General features: G+C 39.3%; 1 protein-coding gene across 2 annotated transcripts in view; it reads right to left on the bottom strand.

Annotated features, from left to right (window-relative positions):
- Positions 1–3,631: 3,631 nt before the first annotated feature.
- LOC117397949 (zinc finger matrin-type protein 4) overlaps positions 3,632–26,252 on the bottom strand; it is a 90,659-nt gene continuing 68,038 nt past the window's right edge. Inside the window, exons 6-7 of one of the 2 annotated variants that reach the window (XM_059013592.1) lie at positions 20,787–20,883; positions 3,632–10,618 (exon numbers count right to left, since the gene is read on the bottom strand). In XM_059013592.1, coding sequence (XP_058869575.1) covers positions 10,600–10,618; positions 20,787–20,883 — 116 coding nt within the window. In that variant the 3' untranslated portion in view covers positions 3,632–10,599. The remainder of the gene's footprint in view (positions 10,619–20,786; positions 20,884–26,252) is intronic. The other variant, XM_059013593.1, reaches the window with a different exon arrangement.

The following is a 26,252-nucleotide window of genomic DNA, read 5'->3' as shown; positions in this document are numbered from 1 at the left end:
GAAGAATTACAAGGCACTTTTGTATGTAGCATCTGGCTTCCAGTTATATGAAAATAACTTATACAGAAAATATCAACTCTATGGGCCTCATTTACGAAAGGGCACTAAATGTAGCTGTGATGTGCACATTAAGTAGCAAGTCTAACATGCACCATGAATCTAAATGTACTGTCCCATTTACAAACAGAGAACACATTAATCTACATGCACACTATCTGGCTAATTTACATACCATAGCGTATGTATGTTGAGCGATCATTTAATGTGCACGATAATGTCAAGACTTACCTGTCACCACCGTGATATAAAAAGCCCCAGCAGTCCAGGCCAGGCCAGTGGCTTATTGTGAAAGGTGGAGGTGGCTTAGATTAACCATGAGCGATCAGCAGACTCAGCCCTCAACTTTTTTGTCTAGGCAAAAAAATGAAAAATTTACTATGAAGCTTGCTTCACCTTTAATGGACCATAAGGCATACTTGCAGAAATAAACATGTCTATTGCTACCTCCCTATTTCACCTCTGTGTATTGAATCCTATGCAGGCCCACCATTTAGTTCATTTTAATGTAGTATTCCTACTTCGCACCCATTATTAATGTGAATGCCATCTTTAACCAACTTCAGTCTTTAGTACAGTATGTTTAGCATTGTGAAATCTGAGAAATAATAAAAGATAATATTGTTTGGGGCTCCCGAGTGGCGCATCCAGTAAAGGCGCTCTGCGTGGAGTGCAGGATGCGCCCTATATCCTGGAGATCGCAGGTTCGAATCCAGGTTATGTCACTGCCGACTGTGACCGGGGGTTCCTAGGGGACGCTGCACAATTGGCCGAGTGCCGCCCGGGTAGGGAGGGCTTAGGTTGGCAGGGGAATCCACGGTTCACCGCACACCAGCGACCCCTGTGGCTGATAGGGCGCCTGTGGGTCTGCAGTGGAGTCGTTCAGATCTGTGTTGTCCACCGGCACTATAGTCGCGGTCAACCGGGATTAATAATAACACAATTGCCAATTCTAAATTGGGGAGAAAAATGGGGTAAAAATCATTGGCAACGACTAAATTAAAAAAAAAAAAAAAACATAACATTATACAGCAGTTTTCATTCGACTTTGTGAAGCAAAATTAGTTAATTTCATAGGGTGATGCAAAACCACTGGCCATAGCTGTAGCATCATGTAGAGCAAGTGGACATAACAGAGAGGAATGGTTATCACCTTAGAAACGAAAAAATGAGATGTAACTTAGAAGCCCACAGCCTGTAGCAATAAAGCTAGGGAAAGATGATAATATAGGGCACGGTGATTAAGATGGATTGGAGCAACTTGGTACAAAAACTGAAGTGTTCTCATTTTCAAAGTTTCGAACACCAGCCCCCTGTGTGTTTCTTATAAATTGCTTTTAGAGAAGACGGTGAGTACCAGAGAGACCAAACACTTATCTGACAAGCAGCAGCCAACATCCCAATCTGAAGTACGATCTATAGCCGCTGAACTGAAATCGATTTTTTTTCGAATTGTCTCAATGGACCTCATTCATTCCTAAAATGGTTGAATTTTTCATTGCATGTTCTGTGGGGAATGTATGGCAGGGATATGTACGTGAATATACAGTATATCAAATTGTTGTGGTGTGACAGTGAGATAACTTCTGTCTACGGCACTGAGATATTTTTTTCTTGAATTACATTTTTATTTAAACTCGTAAGCAGCAATATGTTCCCATCTAAAGATTCATTATTCTGCACCAGAAATGCGATGTCCAGACCAGTACTGTTCTTAAATCATATTGCATGTTTCCAATATATTTTGCTTTAAGTTGGTGACACTACCATAATTAGTAGTTACATAGTAAATACATGTGGATTTACACATGTTGCAATGTTATCATGCATAGTTACAATGTGCTTGATGTTTAAATAGTTTTGCACGTTTTTGTAAGTAGACAATTGTATCAGAAAAGGGTTAGGGTTAGGTTTAGAGTTTAGTGGGGTTAGGGTTAGGTTTAGAGAGGTTAGGGTTAGGATTTTATCATGTAAAAAAATGACACGTGAAGTACATTGTAACTATGCATAATAACTGGATTCTGTAAGATTTCTGACAGCCAACGGTTTGTTTTTGTAGCACCTCTATTTCTCTCAGAAACGTAATCTTTGCTTGTCAAGTTTAAGGTGTAAGGGTTTCATTTCTTGGTGTCAACAGAAAATCAAAGCAGCACAAATGTCAGATTCCCAAAGTGCAAATCACTGAAAATAACCAGGCCTGTCAGTTATCAATCAAATAACTGCAACTCACACAACATTTTGAATTGTTTAGGGTCCTTATTCATGAAGGATGGAGACTCCTAGGTGCTGATCGTGCCCATACGTTTGTCTGTCTGTCTCTCATTTTGTTATGTAGATTATCTGGATTATCAACTTCAATCTATTCCTGTGTGTTAGAAACCGCAGCAAATTCATTACCGCACAGCTTTCTGTGCAAGTTCAAAGAAGTGCGATTTTATCAAAATGTAGAACAACGCACTTATTTTCATAGGGCAATCTGTCATAACAGCTGTCAAAGTTGCCAAGTAAATGCTATCTTCCCTAAGTGGGAATCAAGGTATTAAAAGACCCAGTAATTCAATATAGTCCCAAGGACACTGTGTTCTGTCTTTCATCAAAGCAGTCTTGCCATTTCCATAAAAAGTATTATAAAGAGACTTCTCGATGCAGCTTTCATTAAATACAGTCCTTAGGAGACAAAATAATGTTGAAGATTAGAATGAGATGCTGAAATGATACAGGTTTCGATGGGATTTGATGTGGTGTTAGGAGCGAACAAAAAAAAAAATGAAGAAAAAAACCCCAGCAGAATGGCAACCGAATATAGGTGAGGAAATACATACCAATATTTACCGAGTAGTATAGGATTTAATCGGTTTACTAGAGAGGTAAAGTAACTGTACCTAACAAAATGCACTTCAATTGGCTGCATAGCCTTCAAATGTGCAGTTTTGAAAGAAACACATATTATAGCAAAAATTGATTTGTTCACTAGGTGAAAAGTTCATAGTTTATATGATAATGCTGTTGGTCATTTTACTCAGCAGTGTCTTCTGGCTCAAAGCATGTTACTGGCTGAAAGCATGCCAGTTAATAAGTAGCTAATTGGTTAATAACTCCTTAAATGAACTACTGTACCAAGAATAGATAATTACAGTACAATATCTAATTACACCAATGAAGGCACTAATGAAACGCGTATCTATTTGTGTTGCTATTCACCTCAGAATTTAACAGTGTTTAGAATGCAGTATTAGAAAAGTAGTAGGCTGTGTGGTCCAGTGTTTAAAGAAAAGGGCTTGTAACCAGGAGGTCCCCGGTTCAAATCCCGGCTCAGCCACTGACTCATTGTGTGACCCAGAGCAAGTCACTTAACCTCCTTGTGCTCCGTCTTTCGGGTGAGATGTAATTGTAAGTGACTCTGCAGCTGATGCATAGTTCACACACCCGAGTCTCTGTAAATCGCCTTGGATAAAGGCATCTGCTAAATAAACAAATAATAATAGTTAGAAAAGTTGTGAATATGATATACACTTGTGTTATTTATTTATTTCTTAATAACAATTATAAACACAGACAAAGAATATAACGCACAGTAAATTTGTTCTAGCAAGCTTAAAAAAAATGGAAGAACAAGAAGACATATTTTTTAAAGGCGTAGATTAATAACTCAGCATAAGATATACAATCTTCCTCTATAATTTCACAGTTAAATAATTTATGGTTAGGTTACGTTGGAAGTGCATCATAGAAATTCACTGCCTGTAATATTTCACAATTTCCTGATAGATATATTTTATAGAAAGAGCATTGTACATAAATAGAATAATACAAATAATAACTGTATTATAGACAGGAAATGTGCAGTATCCATTATGACTGCCTCCTGTGAAGTGTGCGTTCTGGGGATCAATGGCTCCCAATGGGAAAAGCCAGTGGACACAACTGAATAGCTTATGAGATGTTTATAGATGCAGCGAAGCACTCAGTGATGCAGGGCATTCCACACAGTGGCTCTGTATCGATTTGAAATCAGCATCTTTATTCTTCTCCTGGCTTAACGGGGTCATGGGTCACCATTCTGTCACTTCTTGTTTCATCCATTACCATCCTCTTTGTGTTTAGGACATATTTTATATGAACTGGTGTCCATTGATAGCGATGGTCTAAGTCTAGTCAATGCAATTTTTTGGTAGTAGCCTGCTGAAAAGCTATTGCTTTAAAAAACACGTATTAACATTATTACTGACCATTATTGTAATGAAAATTATTTTGTTTCACTTTTTTTGTTACAATAATTTTGAATATGCATAAGGGCCAAGCCTTGTTACTCTTAGCAATAGTATAGTTGGTCTACAGCTATGGCCAAAAGTTTTGCATCACTCTATAGAATGAACTCATTTTGCTTCATAAAGTCGAATGAAACCTGCTGACTAATGTTACCTTAACATATTGAATTGCATACCGCTTTGTAGTTTTCCATATACTGAACAAAAAAACTGACCAAAATGGAATTGACATTTTGAAATCTAACATGAAATACTGTCCTACTATTATGGCTTCCGGTAGACTTTTGCGATATCATTTTGTAGTTTATTTGATTACATGATGTTAAATAAAATATCTAAAATTTTTTATTATTATGTATCAATCCTAAAATTCTAGGCAATGGAAAATTTGAAAATGGAAATCAACCAATCCCCATTAAGTTTTTGTTAACATTTCTGTATATCGTTTTATGTTTAATAGTCATTTTGTGATTTATAATACCTCATATTGTAACAGGAATCCTTCTGCTCAGCAGTTTTGTAGTCCTCTTGCCCACGCGACGTCTTGTAACAGTAAGAGACACCTTACATGCAACTTGTTAACTTATAAAATAGACATATTTAACCCTGCAAAGCCCAGTTCTGTATTACGTCTGATACAATGCTTAGCCGCCCCTCTATATTAAATCCAGCCTCACAAGCCAGAATTCTTCATCTGCAGTATCTGCAGCGTTGACGGACAAGGAAAAAAAAAAGTTTTGTACAAGGGAATCTACTGTAGTTACATAAATAAATTAGCGTTCCTCTTTTAACAAAATGCTCGGGCATCGAAGGGTTAAAACAATTGCCAGGGCTTGTCAAATCCATTTCCAGTTCCGATCCCAAGTCTTTTTAGATGTACCATCACACAGCAGCCCTGTATCCTTTTGCGTCCCCAAAACTGCATGCGATGGTACTGTATCTCTGATACCAATAAGAGACATCCTACGCACAACGTATTAACTTAGAAAATAGACATACTTGACATTCCCAGAGCTTATTGAAGCTCTTTAGAATGTTGATCCCAAGTCATTTTAGAATGGAATGCGTCACCACATTCCCAACAATCCGTATCCTGATGAAAATCCGACACAGAACTCCAAGAGTGACTCCATATATGTATAACCTATTATTGGCTATTGGCTGCCTTGCTGGAGCAATTTACACCTAATCTTTCAGGCGTTTCCCTTGTTTAAAGGTCAGCACACATTAATATGTATCCCCAGTATATATTTGATCAGTGTCTATGTTAATCTAGTTTTGTGAACACGACAACAGCACATAATGAATATTTCAAAAGGTCACTCCTGTTCTTAATGCATTTACCAGTGGGGTCCCTGGTCACTGGCCATGCATGGATAGAAACTAGAAGGTTTCTGAAATGCAGTATCTGTTTTGTAAGGAATGCAACTAAATATGCATAGTAATTAATGACCAACAGATCCAGATAAGTGTTGTATCTTTTAATATTTGAATACAGGGGTGTCCAATCACAGTCTGGAGGGCCATTCCACTGCAGGTTTAACAGGTACAGTTATATCACCGATTGCTTCAGGGTCTGGATGGAAGTTTCACGGGTTCAATTAAACCATTTAGAACAGGGTTGAAACAAAGACCAGCATTGCAGCTTTGGCCACCTCCTGTTTTAATATATGAGGCTTTGTAATATTCTAAAGGGTTAGAGACCATTAAAGACCACTGATTCCCATTTAGAATTCATATTACAATACCACAAGACCAGTGTGTTTTGAGTATGCAGTGTTTCTTTAAAAAAAATTAAATAATTTTTTTTTTTAAAATCACATCACGGCTAAACATTTTTTTGTGGACTGCAATGTTATCTGTACTGTACCTATTCTTCCAATCGTCAAGTGTTTTTACAAAATACTATTTTAATATTTCAGTGCAGCTCTTTTCAACTGTGTTGTTATTGTGTGGCCGACAGACACTTCAAAATCTTTTTTCTTTTCTCTCAATTTTTCTCTCATTCTTTCTTTCTTTCTAAAAATCATCCAGTTTGTAACTACATAAGAAGAACATAAGAAAGTTTACAAAACGAGAGGAGGCCATTCAGCCCATCTTGCTCGTTTGGTTGTTAGTAGCTTATTGATCCCAGAATCTCATCAAGCAGCTTCTTGAAGGATCCCAGGGTGTCAGCTTCAACAACATTACTGGGGAGTTGGTTCCAGACCCTCACAATTCTCTGTGTAAAAAAGTACCTCTTATTTTCTGTTCTAAATGCCCCTTTATCTAATCTCCATTTGTGACCCCTGGTCCTTGTTTCTTTTTTTCAGGTCAAAAAAGTCCCCTGCGTCGATACTCATTATTTTCAGGGATATCTGAAATGGGATGAACTTTTTGTTTGTTTTTGTTTTATTGAGTGCTTTCTGATCGAGTGTTTGAAGCCATAGATTAGAAACTGGCACAACCTTGTTATCAACCTCTGCAGTGTGATGCGCTGGGGAGACAACGACCCAATAACAGTTGGAGGACACAGCTTCTTACAAAAGAAACATTTGCATACTGCAATATGAAACGTGTCTCATGAACAGTTGTGCTCGGGGTACCAGATCCTCAGAAACAGGAAGAAGTGCTTTCTCTTTTTGCACATGATGTATTTTTTTCACTGGTAGCACGGATTTCACAATGTATGTAGTTATTTTATAGTTAGTTCTGAGTAATATTTTTTTTTTTATCACATATAAATAAATATGATGACATTTCAAATGTGACAATGCTACAACGTGACCATATGCTTTCACACACATTATGTTTGAATTGTGAATATATATTGAAGTTCCTTTTTCTAGACTGTGAAATAAGCCAACATTTCTCCGCTGTCAGGTTGTGCTGTTTGTTCACTTTAAAGGACGTACAATATTGGTTTTGCAAATCGCTTTTCACGGCAATCACAATGCAAAGCACAATAAAATAATAACAGCAATACATCTTTTTTTTTAACATGAGCCTTTTTTTTTAAAACATTCAAGGAAAAAAAAATCTGTAATAAATTTTAGAACTCTCTTCATAACCTCTGCAACTCCACTTTCTTATTCCAGAAAAATATGAAGTTTGGTCTTACACAAAGGATCCAGATGTAATAACACTTTGATATCAAGTTGTTTTTTTTTCTCACTAATCAGCATTAGTGTAACGGGCAGTGTTGTGTGATACGGAGGCTGTGTGGTCCAGTGGTTAAAGAAAAGGGCTTGTAACCTGGAGGTCCCCGGTTCAAATCCCACCTCAGCCACTGACCCATTGTGTGACCCTGAGCAAGTCACTTAACCTCCTTGTGCTACGTCTTTCAGGTGAGACATAGTTGTAAGTGACTCTGCAGCTGTGCATAGTTCACACACCCTAGTCTCTGTAAGTCGCCTTGGATAAAGGCGTCTGTTAAATAAACAAATAATAATAATACACTGCTGTTACGGATTCTGTCCCCAGTCGGGTAACAGCTCTATAACCATGAATGCAGACGAGGCCGGCTCTATTGCACTGTGATTAAGACGCTCCCTTGTGGTGCCCAGCCTCCGTCCTGCTACACCACTGGTCCGCCTTATGTTAAAGATCCTTTGCTTTGTATACAGTGTATGCAAAATAGGCAGAGCTATTTCAAATACAATGTTAAAGCCAGCGACTTCTTCCTGGTACTTAACCACTTCCTGTGGCTGTAGGTCAGTTTCACTCCAAGCGAAATTATTCTTTACTCTTCTTAAAAAGGAGCTAAGATTTCCATTGCATGACAATGCTATGTGAAGAAATAACATTGATTTTAAAAGCCTTGATTATCTTATTAATAAGCTGTTACTGAATGTGACTTTACCTGACTTGTCTGCAGAATCCTTGTCTGAGCTTGCCTGGGGAATCCTAATTGCTGGCACCAGAACTGGGATAAATATAGTTATAAATATGGTTTGTGAAAAGTAACTATTATTTGAAAATAATTAAACACAGATTGCAGAAAGTAGCTATTATTTGAAAATAATTAAACACAGATTGCAGAAAGTAACTATTATTTGGAAATATTTAAATATGGTTTGTGGAAAGCAATTATTATTTGAAAATATTTAAATATGAGTAAAGTAGTTGAAATCCATTGAAATACTTTAAACTCTTCATAAATATGCAACTGTAACACACTGCAGCCTAATTATTATCCTGCATTCTAAGCAGGTTAAGTCCTGTCCTTGTTAACAACTCAATTATCTTTTGGAAACTGCTCTATTTCAATTAGATTTAATTTGATCAATTAATTGAGATATTTGAATATTTTATTTCAGTGGGCAAATATTTGAAAACAATGAAGTATCTTTAACCACTGGTTTAATGGCCTTTTTTGAAGTTATTGAATTTAGCATTTTCCTCAATAGGAATCCTCCTCAACCACCATGTAGTAACTGCAAGACTTGGTACATAATTATACATTTCGGGTAATAATTAGGGGTTTTAGTTTTTGATTATTCATTGACTATTTGGGAATAGTTGAAGATTATATATATATTATATATACATTATATATTGGCTTGATTCATGCCAAAGCTGCCCGATTCCAGCCTTGCTGAAGCACCCCCAGATCATCACCGATCCTCCACCACATTTCACAGTGGGTGCGAGACACTGTGGCTTGTAGGCCTCTCCAGGTCTCCGTCTAACCAATAGACGACCAGGTGTTGGGCAAAGCTGAAAATTGGACTCATCTGGGGGTGCTTCAGCAAGGCTGGAATCGGGCAGATTTGTCTTTGTGAAGGACGCATGAATCAAGCCAAGTACAAGGTTGTCCTGGAAGAAAACTTGCTTCCTTCTGCTCTGACAATGTTCCCCAACTCTGAGGATTGTTTTTTCCAGCAGGACAATGCTCCATGTCACACAGCCAGGTCAATCAAGGTGTGGATGGAGGACCACCAGATCAAGACCCTGTCATGGCCAGCCCAATCTCCAGACCTGAACCCCATTGAAAACCTCTGGAATGTGATCAAGAGGAAGATGGATGGTCACAAGCCATCAAACAAAGCCGAGCTGCTTGAATTTTTGTGCCAGGAGTGGCATAAAGTCACCCAACATCAATGTGAAAGACTGGTGGAGAGCATGCCAAGACGCATGAAAGCTGTGCTTGAAAATCAGGGTTATTCCACCAAATATTGATTTCTGAACTCTTCCTAAGTTAAAACATTAGTATTGTGTTGTTTAAAAATGAATATGAACTTATTTTCTTTGCATTATTCGAGGTCTGACAACACTGCATCTTTTTTGTTCTTTTGACCAGTTGTCATTTTCTGCAAATAAATGCTCTAAATGACAATATTTTTATTTGGAATTTGGGAGAAATGTTGTCAGTAGTTTATAGAATAAAACAAAAATGTTCATTTTACCCAAACACATACCTATAAATAGTAAAACCAGAGAAACTGATAATTTTGCAGCGGTCTCTTAATGTTTTCCAGAGCTGTACACACACACACGTGTGTGGAACATCTTTTTACACAGTTATAGATTACATATTGATAAACTCTTTAACCACTAGTTCAGCTAAAATCACGTTTGCCAGCCTCTAAAAATAACCAGCAAACCGACTTTGTTGAAAGATAGAAAACGTGCAAAAACGATTTGCTGGCAGACTGAAAACAGGCGACATTTCTAAAGTTGCTACGGGTTTGAAAGTATTAGTATTAGTAGTCATAATAGCAGTAGTAGTACACAATAAAAGGAACACACTCAGATCAAAAAACTGATCGATTCAATAAGAAATCATATAACATCTGATAAATATTGTATTGAATCCCGGCCACTTAATGTAAAGTATTAGCCAACACATTAACGGCCTGATCAAAATGTTGTTGTCAGCTGAATTGCCACCACTAGGTATCCAGAGCAGTGACGCTTGGCTTGCCTCTAGCAAAAGTCTTCTGTATTCTGCCTCACAAGCTGGGCAGCACCAGTATTCACTGCTGGTCCCAGTGGTACTCAAGGACAAAGCTTGAATCCATGGCTGGCAAAGGCTAGATCCAGGGTTATTCAGGATCCAGGAAAAACAAGATCCGAAAACAGGAGGGAGTGTCGGGCTGGTAGTTCAGATGTGCTTCGGAAGTGAAATCCAAAACACAGTTTTCTTTGCTGGGGCGCATACACACGCACACATCACACACGCACACACACACACGCACACACATGTACACACACGGGGTTCCTGGTGGTCCCGGGTCTAGCTTTATCACCCAGTCGAAGCTGATCCTTCCTTTCTTTCGTCTACCGCAACGGCTCATAACAGGTTCTTTAGGCTGAAACACAGACAGGCAGAAATGTTAAAGATTAGAAACTCAGTTGTATTTCTGAAAGGAGAAACCACCCCTTAATCAAAGACGTAATCATCGAACCACATAAATATCCTCCGTCATCTACAGTCCTTATCGTTCAGCGTTTGTTTGGTTTCCTTCTTCCCCTGTCTCCACCTTGCAGTGTGCCTTATCTGAGGGGAAGGTGGCCCTGGGTGCCACTTGTCCGGCTTGCTGGCATCAGTTTTCATCTAATAGTTAATTTATTCTAGGTTTGCCAGCACAGGGGTGGCTAACGCGGTCCAATGGGCAAGGCCACGGGCCAAATTAAAACAACAACGTAAGCATATATGGGCGGGTTTATCTGTCAATTCAATACATCATTCATTTCATTCCATTGGTGGTTAGGACCGCAGGGCACAGCTATTCTTGTGTACAGGTGGCCTCCTATGTGAAGAACATAAAGCATAGTTCAACAACAACACTTTGTACAGTCTTCATTTTTGTGATTGACGGTATAATAAGTTAATACGCTCCAATTATAACTGCGAGAGAATGGAAACAGGGCAAACAGGCCTCATTGCTTCACCTCTGAACTCAGCTGAGAATAAAATACATCACTTGTAAAATAGCACACTATTTGGGACAGTCCAGGTTTTTCAAGAGTCCTGCTTCTTTAAGAGAAGCAGGACTACGCTTACCAGAATTCATTAGGATGGAATTTAAAAAGCCCGAACTGTCCCAAACTGTCCCAAACTGTCCCAGTGAGTCATGAGGTCAATAATATTCATTTAGCTGGTGAGATATAGAAGCAGTGTGAAGTAGTGGTTAGGGCTCTGGACTCTTGACCGGAGGGTCGTGGGTCCAATCCCAGGTGGGGGACACTGCTGCTGTACCCTTGAGCAAGGTACTTTACCTAGTAAAAACCCAACTGTATAAATGGGTAATTGTATATAAAAAATAATGTGATATCTTGTAACAATTGTAAGTCGCCCTGGATAAGGGCGTCTGCTAAGAAATAAATAATAATAAATAGGGATGTTTTTAATGCATGGGTCAGCTCTGGTTTGTGAACAAGGCTGTTCTGTTCACAACTGTACTTTGCTCCTTTTGCCTGGAATCTGTAAGGATGATAATTACACCAAGCAGGTAGAGCACTAGATCAAACACCCAGAGCTTAACTGGGCCAGCCTTTTTCAGAGAGCTATGTATAGCCCTAGATACAGAAGCGCTTTAAATATACTTAAACCACCTCTTCAGATGCACTTCTTCCAGATACCCCCACACCTAATTAGAAACATCAGCCATTATAATAATACTGGAATAACAATAGCATGCATTTTAAATAATGCAGCGTTTTATCAAGCTTTTAAAAGGCACAATTCCACTTAAGGACACTGAACAATCACAGTGTTAATTACAGAATAGATATCGCTGGGTCATTGCTATTCATATCTACCCACAAACAGGGCATGTCTTTCACATTAAAAAGGAATCTGTAAACGGTTCTCTCTTAAATGTTTAATATTTTCTTAGGCAGTCTGTCCGCAGGCCTCCTTGTCCGTCTGTCTGTCTGTCTGTCTATATATATTAGAGCTTTGAATATTGGATCACACACACTGTTTGAACATTTTCTTATTCGATCTTATAACAGAATTTTTTAAATGACTGTATCAAAAAGATTTGAAAGAACTGTACTGCAAATGAGTGTTTGCAGTATAGGGCTACCATGTTCATTTTATTTAGAGACTTGAGCCAATTATAAATAAAAGAATATACATTTCTGTTTTATTTAAAAAAGAAATTCCTGAAAAACTCATTTATTACTATACAATATATATATCATATATAATACACTATATACTATATAGCAGACCCTAATACTGATGCGATACCTACATCAGATGTATTTGTTTCAGATAGTTGGTATCAGATTGCATCAGACACAGCAGATGGAGATCACATTACCTACACTGTTTAAATAGTATTTATTTATATATACAGTATAATATAACAATATAGTATAGGGTATTGTCAATGTCATTTGAAGTCTATAAAATCACAAATGGAATATATAAAGTTAAACCAAGACACGACTTCAATGAAGAACAAGAGGGCATAAGTGGAAGCTGAGCAAAAGTTAGAACAGAAGGTAGGAACCACTTTTTTTACACTGAGAGTTAGAAATGCATGGAACAGTCTACCAGGTAAAGGATCTAAAAATTAAAAAAAGACTAGATTCTGTGCTTTTAAATTAGCCCCCCCCCCCCCCCAGTAGGGGGGAATGGTGCGCTAAAAAGGAACGAGCCTTGATGAGCCAAATGGCCTTTTCTCGTTCCCAAACTTTTCTTATGCACACATTGAAGAACACCCGTGTCTGTGTTGAAATCTACTGACCCACAAGCAATGTGTTCGTGTCCATTTAAACAACTCCCCCCCTCTAATATTAACTTTTCCGTACGCCTCATCAGCTAATTACAATTAGTATCTTAAAACGAAGACCTAAATGTACGGCTCCCACGGGGCTGCCTATGAGTGATTATCTCGAGAGCTCGCCGCATTGCCCGTGACTCTCACAATAATCAGTCCTGGAGGAAGGATTCATTACTCTCGCATAATCCGCTTGAACAGCTCGAATACAGACAGTCAGTCAGCAGAACTGACCGCAGCGTTTCTGCTAGAAGCCGAGGACAGAGCAATGTGTAATATCAGCTGCAGATCAGAGAAATTGAACAGAACGGATTACACTGTCCAGGGTCAACAGCCTATTACATTTCTCCTTTTGAAATACACCAAGGTAACCAACACTCCATTTCATTACCTCTTAATTGCTTTATTAAGATACAAGGGACATCTGTGTCCCACAAATAAAATGATGCCAACTTTCTTATTTTTGCAATGAGGGGCACGAAACAGGGTTTTAAGCTTACTGATAGGTTGGATCTGGTCGTCCAAATCATCAGTTTCCTCCTCGTGATACTCGAGTCGCTCTCAAACGTGTTTAAAGAAGAAGAAACCATTTGAACAAGCGCTCAGTTCCTTGTGGACCTTAAGGGGTTAATTGTGCATTGAATCTTTTGGTTAACTGCAAAACGACCCAGGAAATGCAAGTGTAACAGATTTAAAAATAAAAAATGACATGTTTGCAATAACATGTGTTTCTTTCAAAACTGCACATTTTGAGGCCTAGTGAATGAATGTGCGTGACAGGTGAGATCTATGCAATTATTTTGTCAGCTACTTTAAACTGTGCCATGGTCTGCTGTGGTGAACAGCTACTACCATATGAAGGTCATGATGGACGTTTTTAATAGGGTTTCTTGTATTTTTTTTTTATTAAATGACCTTTCAGCGTTTCGTCAGACTGGCTGGAAAATAAATAAAACAAAAAAAAGCATCACCATGGCAACAAAGGGCCTTTCCCCTCAATGCTCTTCAAAAGGAGCATTTGCATCTCAGTCACCGATGCTCTTTCTTTGTAGATCAAAAACACTGCAGCCAGAAAAGCTCCCGCTTTAAAAGCTCAAATCCAGAGCCTCTAGTTTTAAGGTTCACTTCAGAACATTGGTATGCTGAGCATTCTTTGCAGCTGATTTACTCAAACTACACTATTTTAGTCTGTTTCTCACACTATACGACTGCAGTCAGTGGTCTCAGTCAGTTAGCAGGGTTAGGGTCATCTCTGTGCCATTCCCTTTCATTGAGATTCCAAATCCTTCCAGAACAGGAACGGTTTAGATAAACATCACAAAGGCTCCCATCCACAGCACGGCACACAGCCTGCCGATGAATGCCGGTGAAAGTCAGACTAGGAAGCAGTAAGTGTACTTGGGAGCGTCTTGTCTCCCTCGGTAGTACAAAAACCTCGACTCCGTCTCAGATTTGATCCACTTGGTAATAATGAAGGTGTTTTAGTGCCACGCCAGACTGTCTGCCTAACACACTGTAGGACTGTAACAAGTTAACTTCAGCGCTTTCCACACCACTCGGACAGATGCTTAGAAAAGTTAACTATAGTAAAAGCATGGCAAGATGGAATAAATTTTTTCTAGCACTGCAACAAAGTAACTGCAGTACTGCGACGGCAGAATTGATTCATTTCACAGGGCAGCCAGCGTAATGAATAAAAAGATGGCGATGCATAAATTGGTCCGATCCAATCAAAATCCACCATTGTGACAACCTTATTAGAGAATGTTTTGCCAACCCCCAATTCATATTACAGATTCATATTACAGTACATAAAAAATATCCGTTAGCAAACGAGTCGCTCGGCTTCAATCCCATGACTAAAAGGGCAAGGTATATTTAACATGTATTCTGTTAATGTCACGCGTGAAAGCCAGAAGCCTCAGGGATTTATCACACGGGAACATTAATATGGACTGGTTGACCAGGCGACAAATGTTTCACAGTGTGGGCTTGTAGGATATTAATCACGCTGGCAAGGCAACTTGGACTTCTTTGGTGTTTGTCTCTCTTTTTTTTAAAATTAAATCAGACTTTCTAGTAACTTTCCAGTTTTTTTTCTCATGATTTCTTCAAGGATGCTTATTTACAAAGGGAATCTGCTTGTTGTACGGTTCTTTTTCTGGGGTCATAAGCTGTCATTCTCCCTTTATTTTTTTTCTTTGCACAGTACAACTAAATAACTCCATTGCATTAAAAAAAATAACATACTTTTTATTAGATTATAAACTGCGACATACAAAAACTAGCTTGCAAAACCTGAAAAGAAGTCTCATCCCCTGCATCAGTTTCTTTACATTTCCACTTTAACCTGAGACTCAAAAGCTAGTGTTTGTTCGTCACAGTTGATCTAGTATTAACTTTGTAAATCTATAAGTAAGATTACCTTGATTAACATGGTAAAAAAAAAAATATTTTAACATAAAGCAAAATGCAGCACCCTCCATCATCTAGACAAGCCGCAGCATGTGTGAACAGGTTACGCTGATGAAGGTTAAACAAATACTGTGGGAACTTGACTGACCTTGGTTGGACCACTGCTGGCACAAAGAGAAACTAATCTGGCAAAAACAAGGTTTAGCTTCACACACGTTTAGGTAAGATATGTAAGACAGGCGTTTATGATAGCGATTAAGCTGTAAAATGATTATTGGAATCAATAAAGGAATCAATTTAAATTCGGCTTAAATCTTTGTCGTGTGCGGCTCCTTCGCACACAAATACATGCCTAATTTAGTTTCCTCACAGATATAGCTCAAGACTTCATGCCAGATGGATTTTCCTCTGAATTTCCTGTGAAGTGTAAAACACACACCCCAGAATGTGTATCAGATGCAAAAGACGGGATCCGGACAGAATCCATAAACTCATCTTCATTTGCGAGCCCTGCCTCATCCAGGATCCAGGCTCTAAATCTGAATCAAGGGCAGAGACTAGATTCGGTGACAGGGTGACAGATTGATGCACCCATGGGACAAGATAAAAATGTCATTTTCTACAAAATGAATAATAAGGGCATTTGTAAAAGCTGATAAAGCTGGTATACGGAGACAGCGTGCACACACATTATTATGGATCATTTTTCCAATGTCTTGTGTCTCCCCTTATGGGACCTGTGCTTCTGTGTCAGGTGTAATATGATAACTACCCGGCGTTTATTTACAATATAGCCCCGGCGCCTATTGGAGACTGGCGACTATTTGTGACTCGGCGTTTATTATGTAAGATCACTAACATCTGCAAATACTTCAGATGCAATCATGAAAAAGCTGCCTGCACACAACCTTATAGAAACGACAATATTCCTGCAATGTCATTAAAGGTTGTGTCAGTGGGTAAGCATGGCCAATCAATGAAAAATTAACCAGCAATGAATCTTCATTGCAAAACAACCGCATGAAATACTGTGTTAATACGAAAAATAAGTTCATACTGTTGGCCCATAACACACTCAAAAATGCTTCAAACTGTTTAAAGATTAACAATAAAATCAATACAAGAACCAGGTTTATCACAAAATCAAAGCAAAAGTGACTCATTTGTTTTTGTAAAGTGTACATTGATACATATGATTATATTATTATTCATAACCTGGCGTTTAAAAGAGACCCGGAGTCTATTTACCATATTTCCCAGCAGCCCCGGCGCTTATTAGAGACCCAGCGAGTATTGCAGACCGGCGACTATTTGAAGTTTTACTGTATATTCTTCTAACAAGTTTCTCACATTGCAGTTGCTAAGGAGCACCTCGACTGACCTATATTCCGAGCCATGTTCTGAAATGCATGGTGGGTCAGAAACGTGTTCTGTCGAGATCACAAGATAAATGATCTCAGGATCTCGACAGAACGGGTTGAAATGTCCTCAAAGAGCCACCGTAGATAGCAGCTACAGAAGCTATAGAAGACATTTACAACGGTTATAGTTTTGGATCAGAAGGGTTATTATTTCATAAAGGCTGTTTTTTTTATGTTAGTACTCAAACAAATCCGAGACGCATTGAAATACACAAAGAAACTTATTCAACAGCAAATGTTTCGACCACAAGTCTTTCTCAAGCCATTTACTCTGTCTCTGTGATTAACCAACCAGCTGCTTCCCCTATTGACAAACATGCTTTCAGACAGTAACATGGTTTGACCCAGAAGTGCGAAATGACCGTGGGAGTGCAAGATTCACAGGATTTCCTGCAATAGGGCATGGGAAATACCTAAAAAGTTTATTGCACAGTAAATGCACAGCAAAGTTTAATAAAGCATAGTGACAGCATGGTAAAGCATAGATTTGGCAAACAATGGTAAACCACGAGAATGCATAGAATAACTGTACAACTGCTGTTCAAATTTTTACAAGGACATTTGAGAACTTTTTTTTTAACCTCTAGTACCAAATGCCAAGTTTTTGAAAATACATGTTTGCTATGTGTTTCTTTCAGAACTGCACATTTGAGAATGAAAGCATTTTTTTTGTAATCTAATCACTTTAAGGGTTAATAATAGTGGATGGTTCATTCAAGCAGTTTATTTATGCTCAAATTTTCCCATATCTCTCTGCCAGCTCGTATTCTCTTAAACAGTTTAGCTCCAGGAGTATATTACTAGTGCTATTTAATTCTTCAAACATACTGCACATCAGATTCATAATTTTGACTAGAGAAACCCTGAACGCAGCATTGTTGTAATGACAGAGATCACAAACTCAGTATCAATTGTTTGAAAACTTGAATTGCATTATCTTCAGAAAAATTGAACCAGGCGTCAAAAAAAGAAAAAAAAAAGTACGGTAAGCGGTAATGGAAATACTGTAGACTGCCAAAAAAAAAGGACATTCATTTGTAATCTTGATAGGGAATGCTTTCTATAATGATTTTTCCGGAGGCAATAACTTGAAGTTGTTATTAAATATAAAGGTAGCCAGGGAAGCAGTGGCTGATTTAGTGCACATCGAGTCACAAACGATTCTGGGCAGGAATTCAAGATTTGAAATGGAAGATCATTGTATCATTCTAATACATTCTACATTCTAATACATTCTAATACATTCTGCATTCTAATACATTCTAATACATTCTGCATTCTAATGCATTCTACATTCTAATGCATTCTACATTCTAATATTGGTACATTCTGCTCTTTATGGTTCCAGCAATACATGTACAGGGATTGCACCAAATCATATAGAAACACTCACTATAACGCTGTCAGTAGGGGTCAGGTAGGGCCACCATTGGCAGTCAGAGACTTAGGGTAAGAGTCTTGCACCTGAATGTTACACTGATGAAGGCACAAGTGAAACAGTTTTTTTTTTTTTTTTTTTTTAATTTCAGTACGCTGCAGTTATACCTCTTTTCAAACCTATATATGCATCCTAGTATCCTATTGGATCCTGATTCTTCTTGGACAGGTTTGCTGTTTTTGAATCTCTCCTTCTCTCTCTCTCTCATTATATAGTGTATGGAATGCTTTCTCTAGACTAGGTTCGTGTTTCATGTTTCATGAACCCAAAGGGCAAAATCCAATGCCAGTTAAGAGCACATGGTTCATACACACTTAGAGAAAACTAGACAGCGAGCGTTATCCTGTAGTGAAGCCTGCATCAATCCCAAGACCCTCTGTTTATCAGAGGTAAGAAGATACTGACTCAGGAGATGTGCTTTGTGAAGCAGAGCTAATGAAGAAACAGCGACAGAGAACATTAATCGAACATCCTTGCAATATCTCTCCTTATCGTGCAAATGACACAGTAGATAGAGCTGTCAGTCATTGCAGGATAAAACATTAAAGTGTCAAGAATGAGTTTGCCTGTCTGTGTGCCTGTCTACCTGTCTGCCTGCCTGTCTGTGTGCCTGCCTATGTGCCTGCCTTCCTTCCTGTCTGTGTGCCTGCCTACCTGTCTGTCTGCCTGTTTTTATTGTAAAAGAAACCCCTAGAGATTCAGAATACTGTCTGTCTAAATACTATACTAAATTGTAACCAGTTTATATTAATTGGGGTCAATAAGAGGATGACATATATTTAAAAAGGTGTATGCGTTAAACACCTGCTGTGTATATGTATGTATATTATACTGTATGTCTAGTCATGCATATTAAAATGAATGTGTATATATCTATAAAATAAATATCTACCTTAATTTAAATTGAATTGTTTAATTACTAAATGATATTAATCATAATCTGTTACTCTATGGGTGTGCATTTACTGAATATTTTACTGGAAGATTTGAATTACAAAGAAGCAGAAACTACTATAGCATACTTTTCCTATATTTCAACATGCACAGCACTGTATGGTATGCAAGGACCAAAAGATAAAAATAACTATCCATTTTACTGACACAGCAGTAGACACATGTACATCTTTTTTTTTTTTGTGAAATACATTTTTTTCTGACACGCAGATCATAATCGTGGCTCAGTATCGTTGAGCTGCACAGGTGCATTTCGAATTGCAATGGAATTTTCTATAAACAGGGCAGAAAAAAACAAACATACAAACCAGCTTTTAGCAATTGTCCCTAAGCCCCTGGTTTCCATTTAGACTGCACCAAGCACAGTTCTGCTGTGTGACAGCAACTGAGTCACAGAGGCATTTTTACAGTTGCAAAAATATCAGTTGCTTCAGACTAGTTTGTAAAACCCTATTTGGGTCCCACGATAATACCAACGAGGAACCCATTTAAAAATGTTGGCAACACTTTACATCAAGTGTCTAATTACTGTGTATTTACATAGTATTTACTTAGTAACTACATCTGTACTTACAAATAATTACAATGTTATTATGCATAGTTACAATGTACTTAATGTGTAATTTGTTTTGCATGATATAACCCTAACCCTAACCCTAACTCTAACCCTAACCCTAACCCCACTCACCCTAACTCTAAACCTAACCATTTTCTGATACAATTGTGTACTTACATATATCATGCAAAAAGATGTACATGTGTAACTATGAATTCTCTTTTTTGGAAGGTTGGTTTGTCGATGGTGTGTCCGTATTGGTCTTGTGTCTTTTTCTTAGTCGCTGGGTTTCTCCCACATGCAACGCAATCAAACACTTTTAAAAGCCAATGAAATCAATTACTTAGGGGAGACTAGCCAAATCGTGAAGACTGTGTCCAAATTCAAGCGCATCTTATTTTGGGCATAGAACATACATTATAGTTCTAAAATCTGAAGTCGTCCAAAGAAAGATAGAGAGAGAAAGAATGAAAGGAGAAAGAGAAAAAGAGAAAAAAGGAGAAAAAGAACGTAAGAAACGTAGGGCAGCAGTGTGGAGTAGTGGTGAGGGCTCTGGACTCTTGACTGGAGGCTCGTGGGTTCAATCCCAGGTGGGGGATACTGCTGCTGTACCCTTGAGCAAGGTACTTTACCTAGATTGCTCCAGTAAAAACCCAACTGTATAAATGGGTAATTGTATGTAAAAAATAATGTGATATCTGTATAATGTGTATAATGTGATATCTTGTAACAATTGTAAGTTGCCCTGGATAAGGGCGTCTGTTAAGAAATAAATAATAATAATAAAAGAAAGGAGAAAAAAGTAAGAGAGAGAAAGAAAGGAGAAAAAGAACGTGAGAAAAGAAAGTAAGGGAGAAAGAAAGAAGGACGAAAGGAGAAAGAGAAAATAAAAGAAAGGAGAACAAGAAAGAAAGAACAAAAGCAAGAAAGAATGTAAGAAAGGACGAAAGGAGTACTCACTTGTTCTGGTGCTTGGACCCCTGCAGGTGTGCGTGGTACTGGTCTACTGAGTTTAGCGTCACACTACAGACATCACAGGTGTAACTGCGTTTCAGAGCTGCAACACAATGCGGAAAAACATCAGCTGATATGCAAGACCCCTTTAATCAATGAACACAAGCAGGGGAACTGCAATCTAGCCAGCACTGCATCACTCTGGAAGTGGATTTCATCTGGTAAGGTCACTGAACCTCATTTGATCTCATTAGATGCTCTAATAAACTGCAGTAGTTTAGTCAATATGATACCCCCCTATATCACTAAGGGGTTGATCAATGTATATCCCAGCAGGACTCAGTAAGTCACAGCCGGATACTTTTTTGACAGTACCAGGGAATGCACCTAGATTGCATCAAGCATTTCTTTTTAGGATAAAAGCAAAGACAGATGGTAGATGAAATCCATGGTGATGTCTCAGTAATGTAAAATGTGCTAAATAACTTAGCTGGCTTATCAGAGTGTAGGTTGATCAAATCGAAGCCTTAGGATGCAAATTACAATGAAAAAAATAAGAGACTGCAAAAATGAAGTATTATCAAAACAAAATAGGATTCGAATTTGGTTAAATTATTAAATCGATTTTTTTTTTATAAAGACACCCAGAAGGTATGACCTAAGTTCCAAGTTCCAAGTTCTAATTCTGAAATAAACGCATTTCTGTAAGATGCTGCTTCAGCATCGTCTCACAACACCACTTCACTCATCTAGATATGGAGTAGTTCATTCTATTATATTTCCGTTCATTCTTAGGTTTGCAAATGTAATGCAGCAGGGGCAAATGAGAAAAGCGAAGCAGTGAAGGGAATAATCGTTTTAGTATCTATCTTCCTTACAAACGTGTTCCAGAACCTCCTGGGTTCAGTCTTTCATTTCCCCCTATGAAAGAGGGGAACTTCAAGGCAAAGTGTTCATTTTGATGAAGTCTTGTAAACAGGGGGAACTGCAGCTTTAGCAAATTTTACGGCTTCTTGGTTTCTTCCTCTAACAACAGATCGTTTTTGCCCCGGGTGATTGATCATAAATCATGTATAATAAGAAATCAACAGCTGTAGATTTGCCAGAATTCCAGTACATCCTATCCTGTGCACAGATGTCATGCTGTGAACAGAACACTGCAGCCTAAAACTAAACAAAACAACCCAACTGTCTAATAGCAATTCCAGTGTACAGTTTTATATATATATATATATATATATATATATATATATATATATATATAGTACCTCCTCAACCTGCTGACCCGCTATGTCCCTGCACGCAAGCTGAGGTCCTCTGACTCTGTCCTGCTTGTTATCCCCAAGCACACTCGGAGAGAACGCTCGTTTAGCTTCATGACTCCGACTCTTTGGAACTCTCTCCCAGCTTTGGTGCGTGATGCTCCCACCGTCGCTCGCTTTAAATCAACTCTCAAGACCCACCTGTTCTCTCTTGCTTTCCATGCTCTTTAAGCCTGATATCTGCTATTAGCTGCTGTGCTGTTGCTCCTATTTCATGTATTATGCACTTTCCACTGTATTTAATGTATAATGCTTTTTTTCCCCACTGCATAGCATGTGTTATGCATTTCTCTGTATTTTCTTGTTGTTACTGCATCTTGTAAAGTGCTTTGTGATGGTGGTCCACTATGAAAGGCGCTATATAAAATAAAGATTGATTGATTGATTGATAAATAGTTGATATGCTGTGTGTGAGGTGTCTCTTTGCATTGTCATTTTGCAGAGTTTGAGCAGCATGTAGGATGTTGATGAATGCTTTGTTAAGTTCAGTTAAATCACATTTGCAGTTCTTAAAAAAAGAGCATGCTGTTTGGACGACCCCTGAGTCAGCTGGCCATAAAAATACAGAGGCTCATTGAAGACTTGGAAAAGACTATAAATCTCTTTTGACAAGATCGCAAGATAAATTATCTTGTGATTCTGATATAACCGTTTGCAATCTCGAGGGTACCGAAATTTGTCCCTATAGTTAACATGTAGTTCATCCTGTTTTATACGGAATGGCAATTTCCACTAGGACAGACACTGATCAGTCAACTATACGTGTGGTGGGAAAGGAATTGACTGGTCGGGGGAAGATGACAGCTGCAGAGGACATCCGAAAGGCGTCAATCAAAACACACATTAACCCAAACAAGCAAGTTGTATCGACAAGAATAGTACAAAGGGAGTTGGGTAGGAGAGATGTCCATCAGGCAATCGGTGTGTGTGGTCATTTTAATGGATATACTCTGGTGGAATAGTAAATGTAAATGATTTCAAATAAACTGGGACGAAGATGGCAGTAAGGCATTCCAGCCACTGGAATCTAATTAAGCCTTTATAGAAAGCACTTGAGTTTAATACAGAAGCCCCATCTGTGGCCAATAGTTTTTTTTTTTTTATGAACATAATGATTTCAGGTTTCCAAGCAGATTTAATAAAATAAAAGCTTGCATATTACTGGAGTGATTTACAGCCTGCTGTCGTATTATGGTCTGTTTCCATGCAGTAGCTAAGACAGGCAGCCAGGGTGAGAGTCAGTAACATATGTTCACTATAATGCTGGCAGTGGCTTGGGATGCTGGAATCATAACAATCTGGATTAGATTAGCACAAACCTGTAATTCCACACACAGATTCCAATGGCACACATGCCTCAGTGCATTTAGATTAGCTTCTAGAGTGGCTTCTGGACAGATGATTTAAATTCCAGCTTCATCAATGAACCCAAAGAAAAAAAGGCACTGAGAAGGGCATGCTTAAATATTTAAAGTCAGAAGCTTCAAATGTCCTTTAGTTTGCTTCTCTCCTCTATGCTTTAACTATGTTTTTTTTTGGGTGTCCAATAATTTTCCCCCCTCACCGCAGCAACTCCTTAGACAGCTCAGGTGAACTGAAGGTTTAGTGGCCATTCCTCCAATCCCACGACTGGGCCAGCTTCCTCTTCTACACCCTCAAACTCAAGAGCGTGTGTCAGCGAGTTACCTCTGGAGGACAAAGGCCAGCCCTGCTGGTGTCCGCCTGAGCTCACTGGCCACCTGGCCAGTAGGGTCTGCTGTAGCACAGTCCCTGCTGGTTTTTAAATTCTCCCTGTGGAATCCCCAGTGAAGTGACAGCTTTGCACAGCCAGGACGTGAACCTGCACTCTTTATTTAGATGATAGCAGCATTTAGGTCAGCCACTGTTTAGTTCACGGGCGGGAGCTAGGGCTGCGTGAAGAATATGGGTTAGTGTTTGTTTTGAACTGTTAGTGGCCTGCGGGCCACGGCAAAGGACGGGGTCCGGACTTTACACCCCAAGAACCTCGTACTGTGGAGGTCTGCCTCATGGGCCCCGGGGACCCCCTGAAAAACACAGAAATCCTCGGACTCTGCGGAGAATCCTTGGAGGCGCTGCCTCGCGGGCCATGCCCCCAGAGGACGGAAAGGTTCATAACCTGGAAAGAGAACCCCTGTCTCCAGGAGCCGCCCTCAAAGAGGTGAGGCGGGTCCTCCAAGGCCAGGCACTGGAGTGCGCCCGCAGGGGTATCTGAAAGGTAGAGTTCGTTTGTATTTGGTTTTAATATTTAAGGATCGTAGATGAGTACAGTTCTTACTGGTACAGTGAGAGAGAAACAACAGAGTCTCCGGGTGAGACAAGAAAAAGCGCATGAGCTGCGAAAGAACAGTGTGGCCGGTGGTCCCCTCTGACCCGCTGCGGTGAGGACCCCCCCTTTTAATGAAGGCATGAGTAGCTGCGGCTGACTCGAGGCCCGGGGAAGTGAGACTCACTAACCCCCCGTAGAGGAGACCGGTGCAGAGGCAACGCGGCAACTGAAATATAAAGGAGGAGGAGGGAGGAGGAGGAGGAAAAAGCAAAACGCAAGAGAGAACAAAGATTTAAAGTGGTTTAAACAGGAAGATAGCTTTGATAGGCAGGAGAAAAATAGGAGGAGAGGAGCCCTAGCTCCCGCCCCTGAACTCCACTTTAAAATTAACAATTGAATAGAACTACAGAACATCCAACTTGATATTAATGCTAATTAATATGTGTGGACTTGATACCTAATAAGTTAATTCAATCAACTGTTAATGCAGGCGTTCCTGGCGATGCTGCCCGAGGGGTTAGCTATGTACCGACAAGTACAGCATTTTTTTTGTTCCTGCAATTGCCTTACTTGAGATGAAACGGCAGCAGTGGTGAAATCCTGCTGCGACAATCAAACCACCCCCGGCACATCTGCTTTTAATGGCATCTGTCTTAATATCCGAGCCCTTCGCGTAATTGCTGTTTACATGCGGTATTTATGGGGTGTGATTGACATAAACAGTTGGAGACTGGGTGCATGACTGCCACCGCGCCGGCTGTGTCTCAAGGAAGCCTAGGCAAAGCAAGGAAGGGAGTGCGTTATTTCATTAAACAATTTACTCATTTATTTTCGGATTGCTTAATTAAGCCCTCAATGCTTGTCTTAATATCTAGAAGTGTATCCAATTAGCCAGGTATCTTTCTACACTTGCTTTTTGAATTGCTTCCCCCTCGGCAGTGTCCTCCCTTGTACCCCTTGGTATATAACAAGCAGGTGCATGTGCTTATGTATGGGGTGCATCCATGTACTGCATGAGATTGTATGCAGGACTGTTTTTGAAAGGAGCTGAAAATATCTTAAAAGAGCGACTTGGTGTAAGGAAACAAAATGATGTCTGTGTGTGTGAAGGAGCGCACACAACAAGGATTGAAGCAGAATTTAACAAGTTTCCTTTATTGATTCTAATAATCAAACAGTCACACTTTTACAGATTAATCATTATCATGGGACACAGTAATGAGGCCAATATTTAAAAACAGAAATGAAGCAATGATATCAGTTTCTGAGAGAGACTGCTAAAAATAGATTTTTAATTTTTTTTTTTTTTAGGAGTGCCTAAATTTTTCCCAATTTAGAATGTCCCATATTTTTTTCCCTTACTGCAGTAATTCCCCGCAGCTCAGGAGAACTTAAGGTTCAGTGGGCATCCTCCGATCCCACGACCGAGCCAGCTTCCTCTTCTACACCCAGGAACTCGAGAGCAGATGTCAATGAGTTACCACCCTCTGGAGGGCAAAGGCCAGCCCTGCAGGTGTCCGACTGAGCTCACCAGGTGCCTGGCCAGTATGGACCGCTGTAGAGCGCTGAGGAAAAATAGTCCCTGACCCACGGGAGACCCAAAGCCAATGCAATGCTCCCTCTAGAATCCCCAACAAAGACTTTACAAACTCAGGACTTGATCATGTGCTCCCCTGACCATATGACTCACCCTGCATACCTTGCAGCTGTGCTTTTACCAGGCAAGCCACTTGGGGACCCCTGTTTAAAAGAGGTTTAAGCACGACTGCGACGCTCTGACCCTAATGGATGTATTATTTATTTAAAATGGAAAATCGTATTCACTGGAAAAGCCAAAGAGCTAAAAACAGCTAGTTTACAAAA

Source organism: Acipenser ruthenus, chromosome 46 (genome assembly GCF_902713425.1).
Source record: "Acipenser ruthenus chromosome 46, fAciRut3.2 maternal haplotype, whole genome shotgun sequence".
Lineage (NCBI taxonomy): Eukaryota > Metazoa > Chordata > Actinopteri > Acipenseriformes > Acipenseridae > Acipenser > Acipenser ruthenus.
This window is presented reverse-complemented; position numbering and strand designations above follow the sequence as displayed.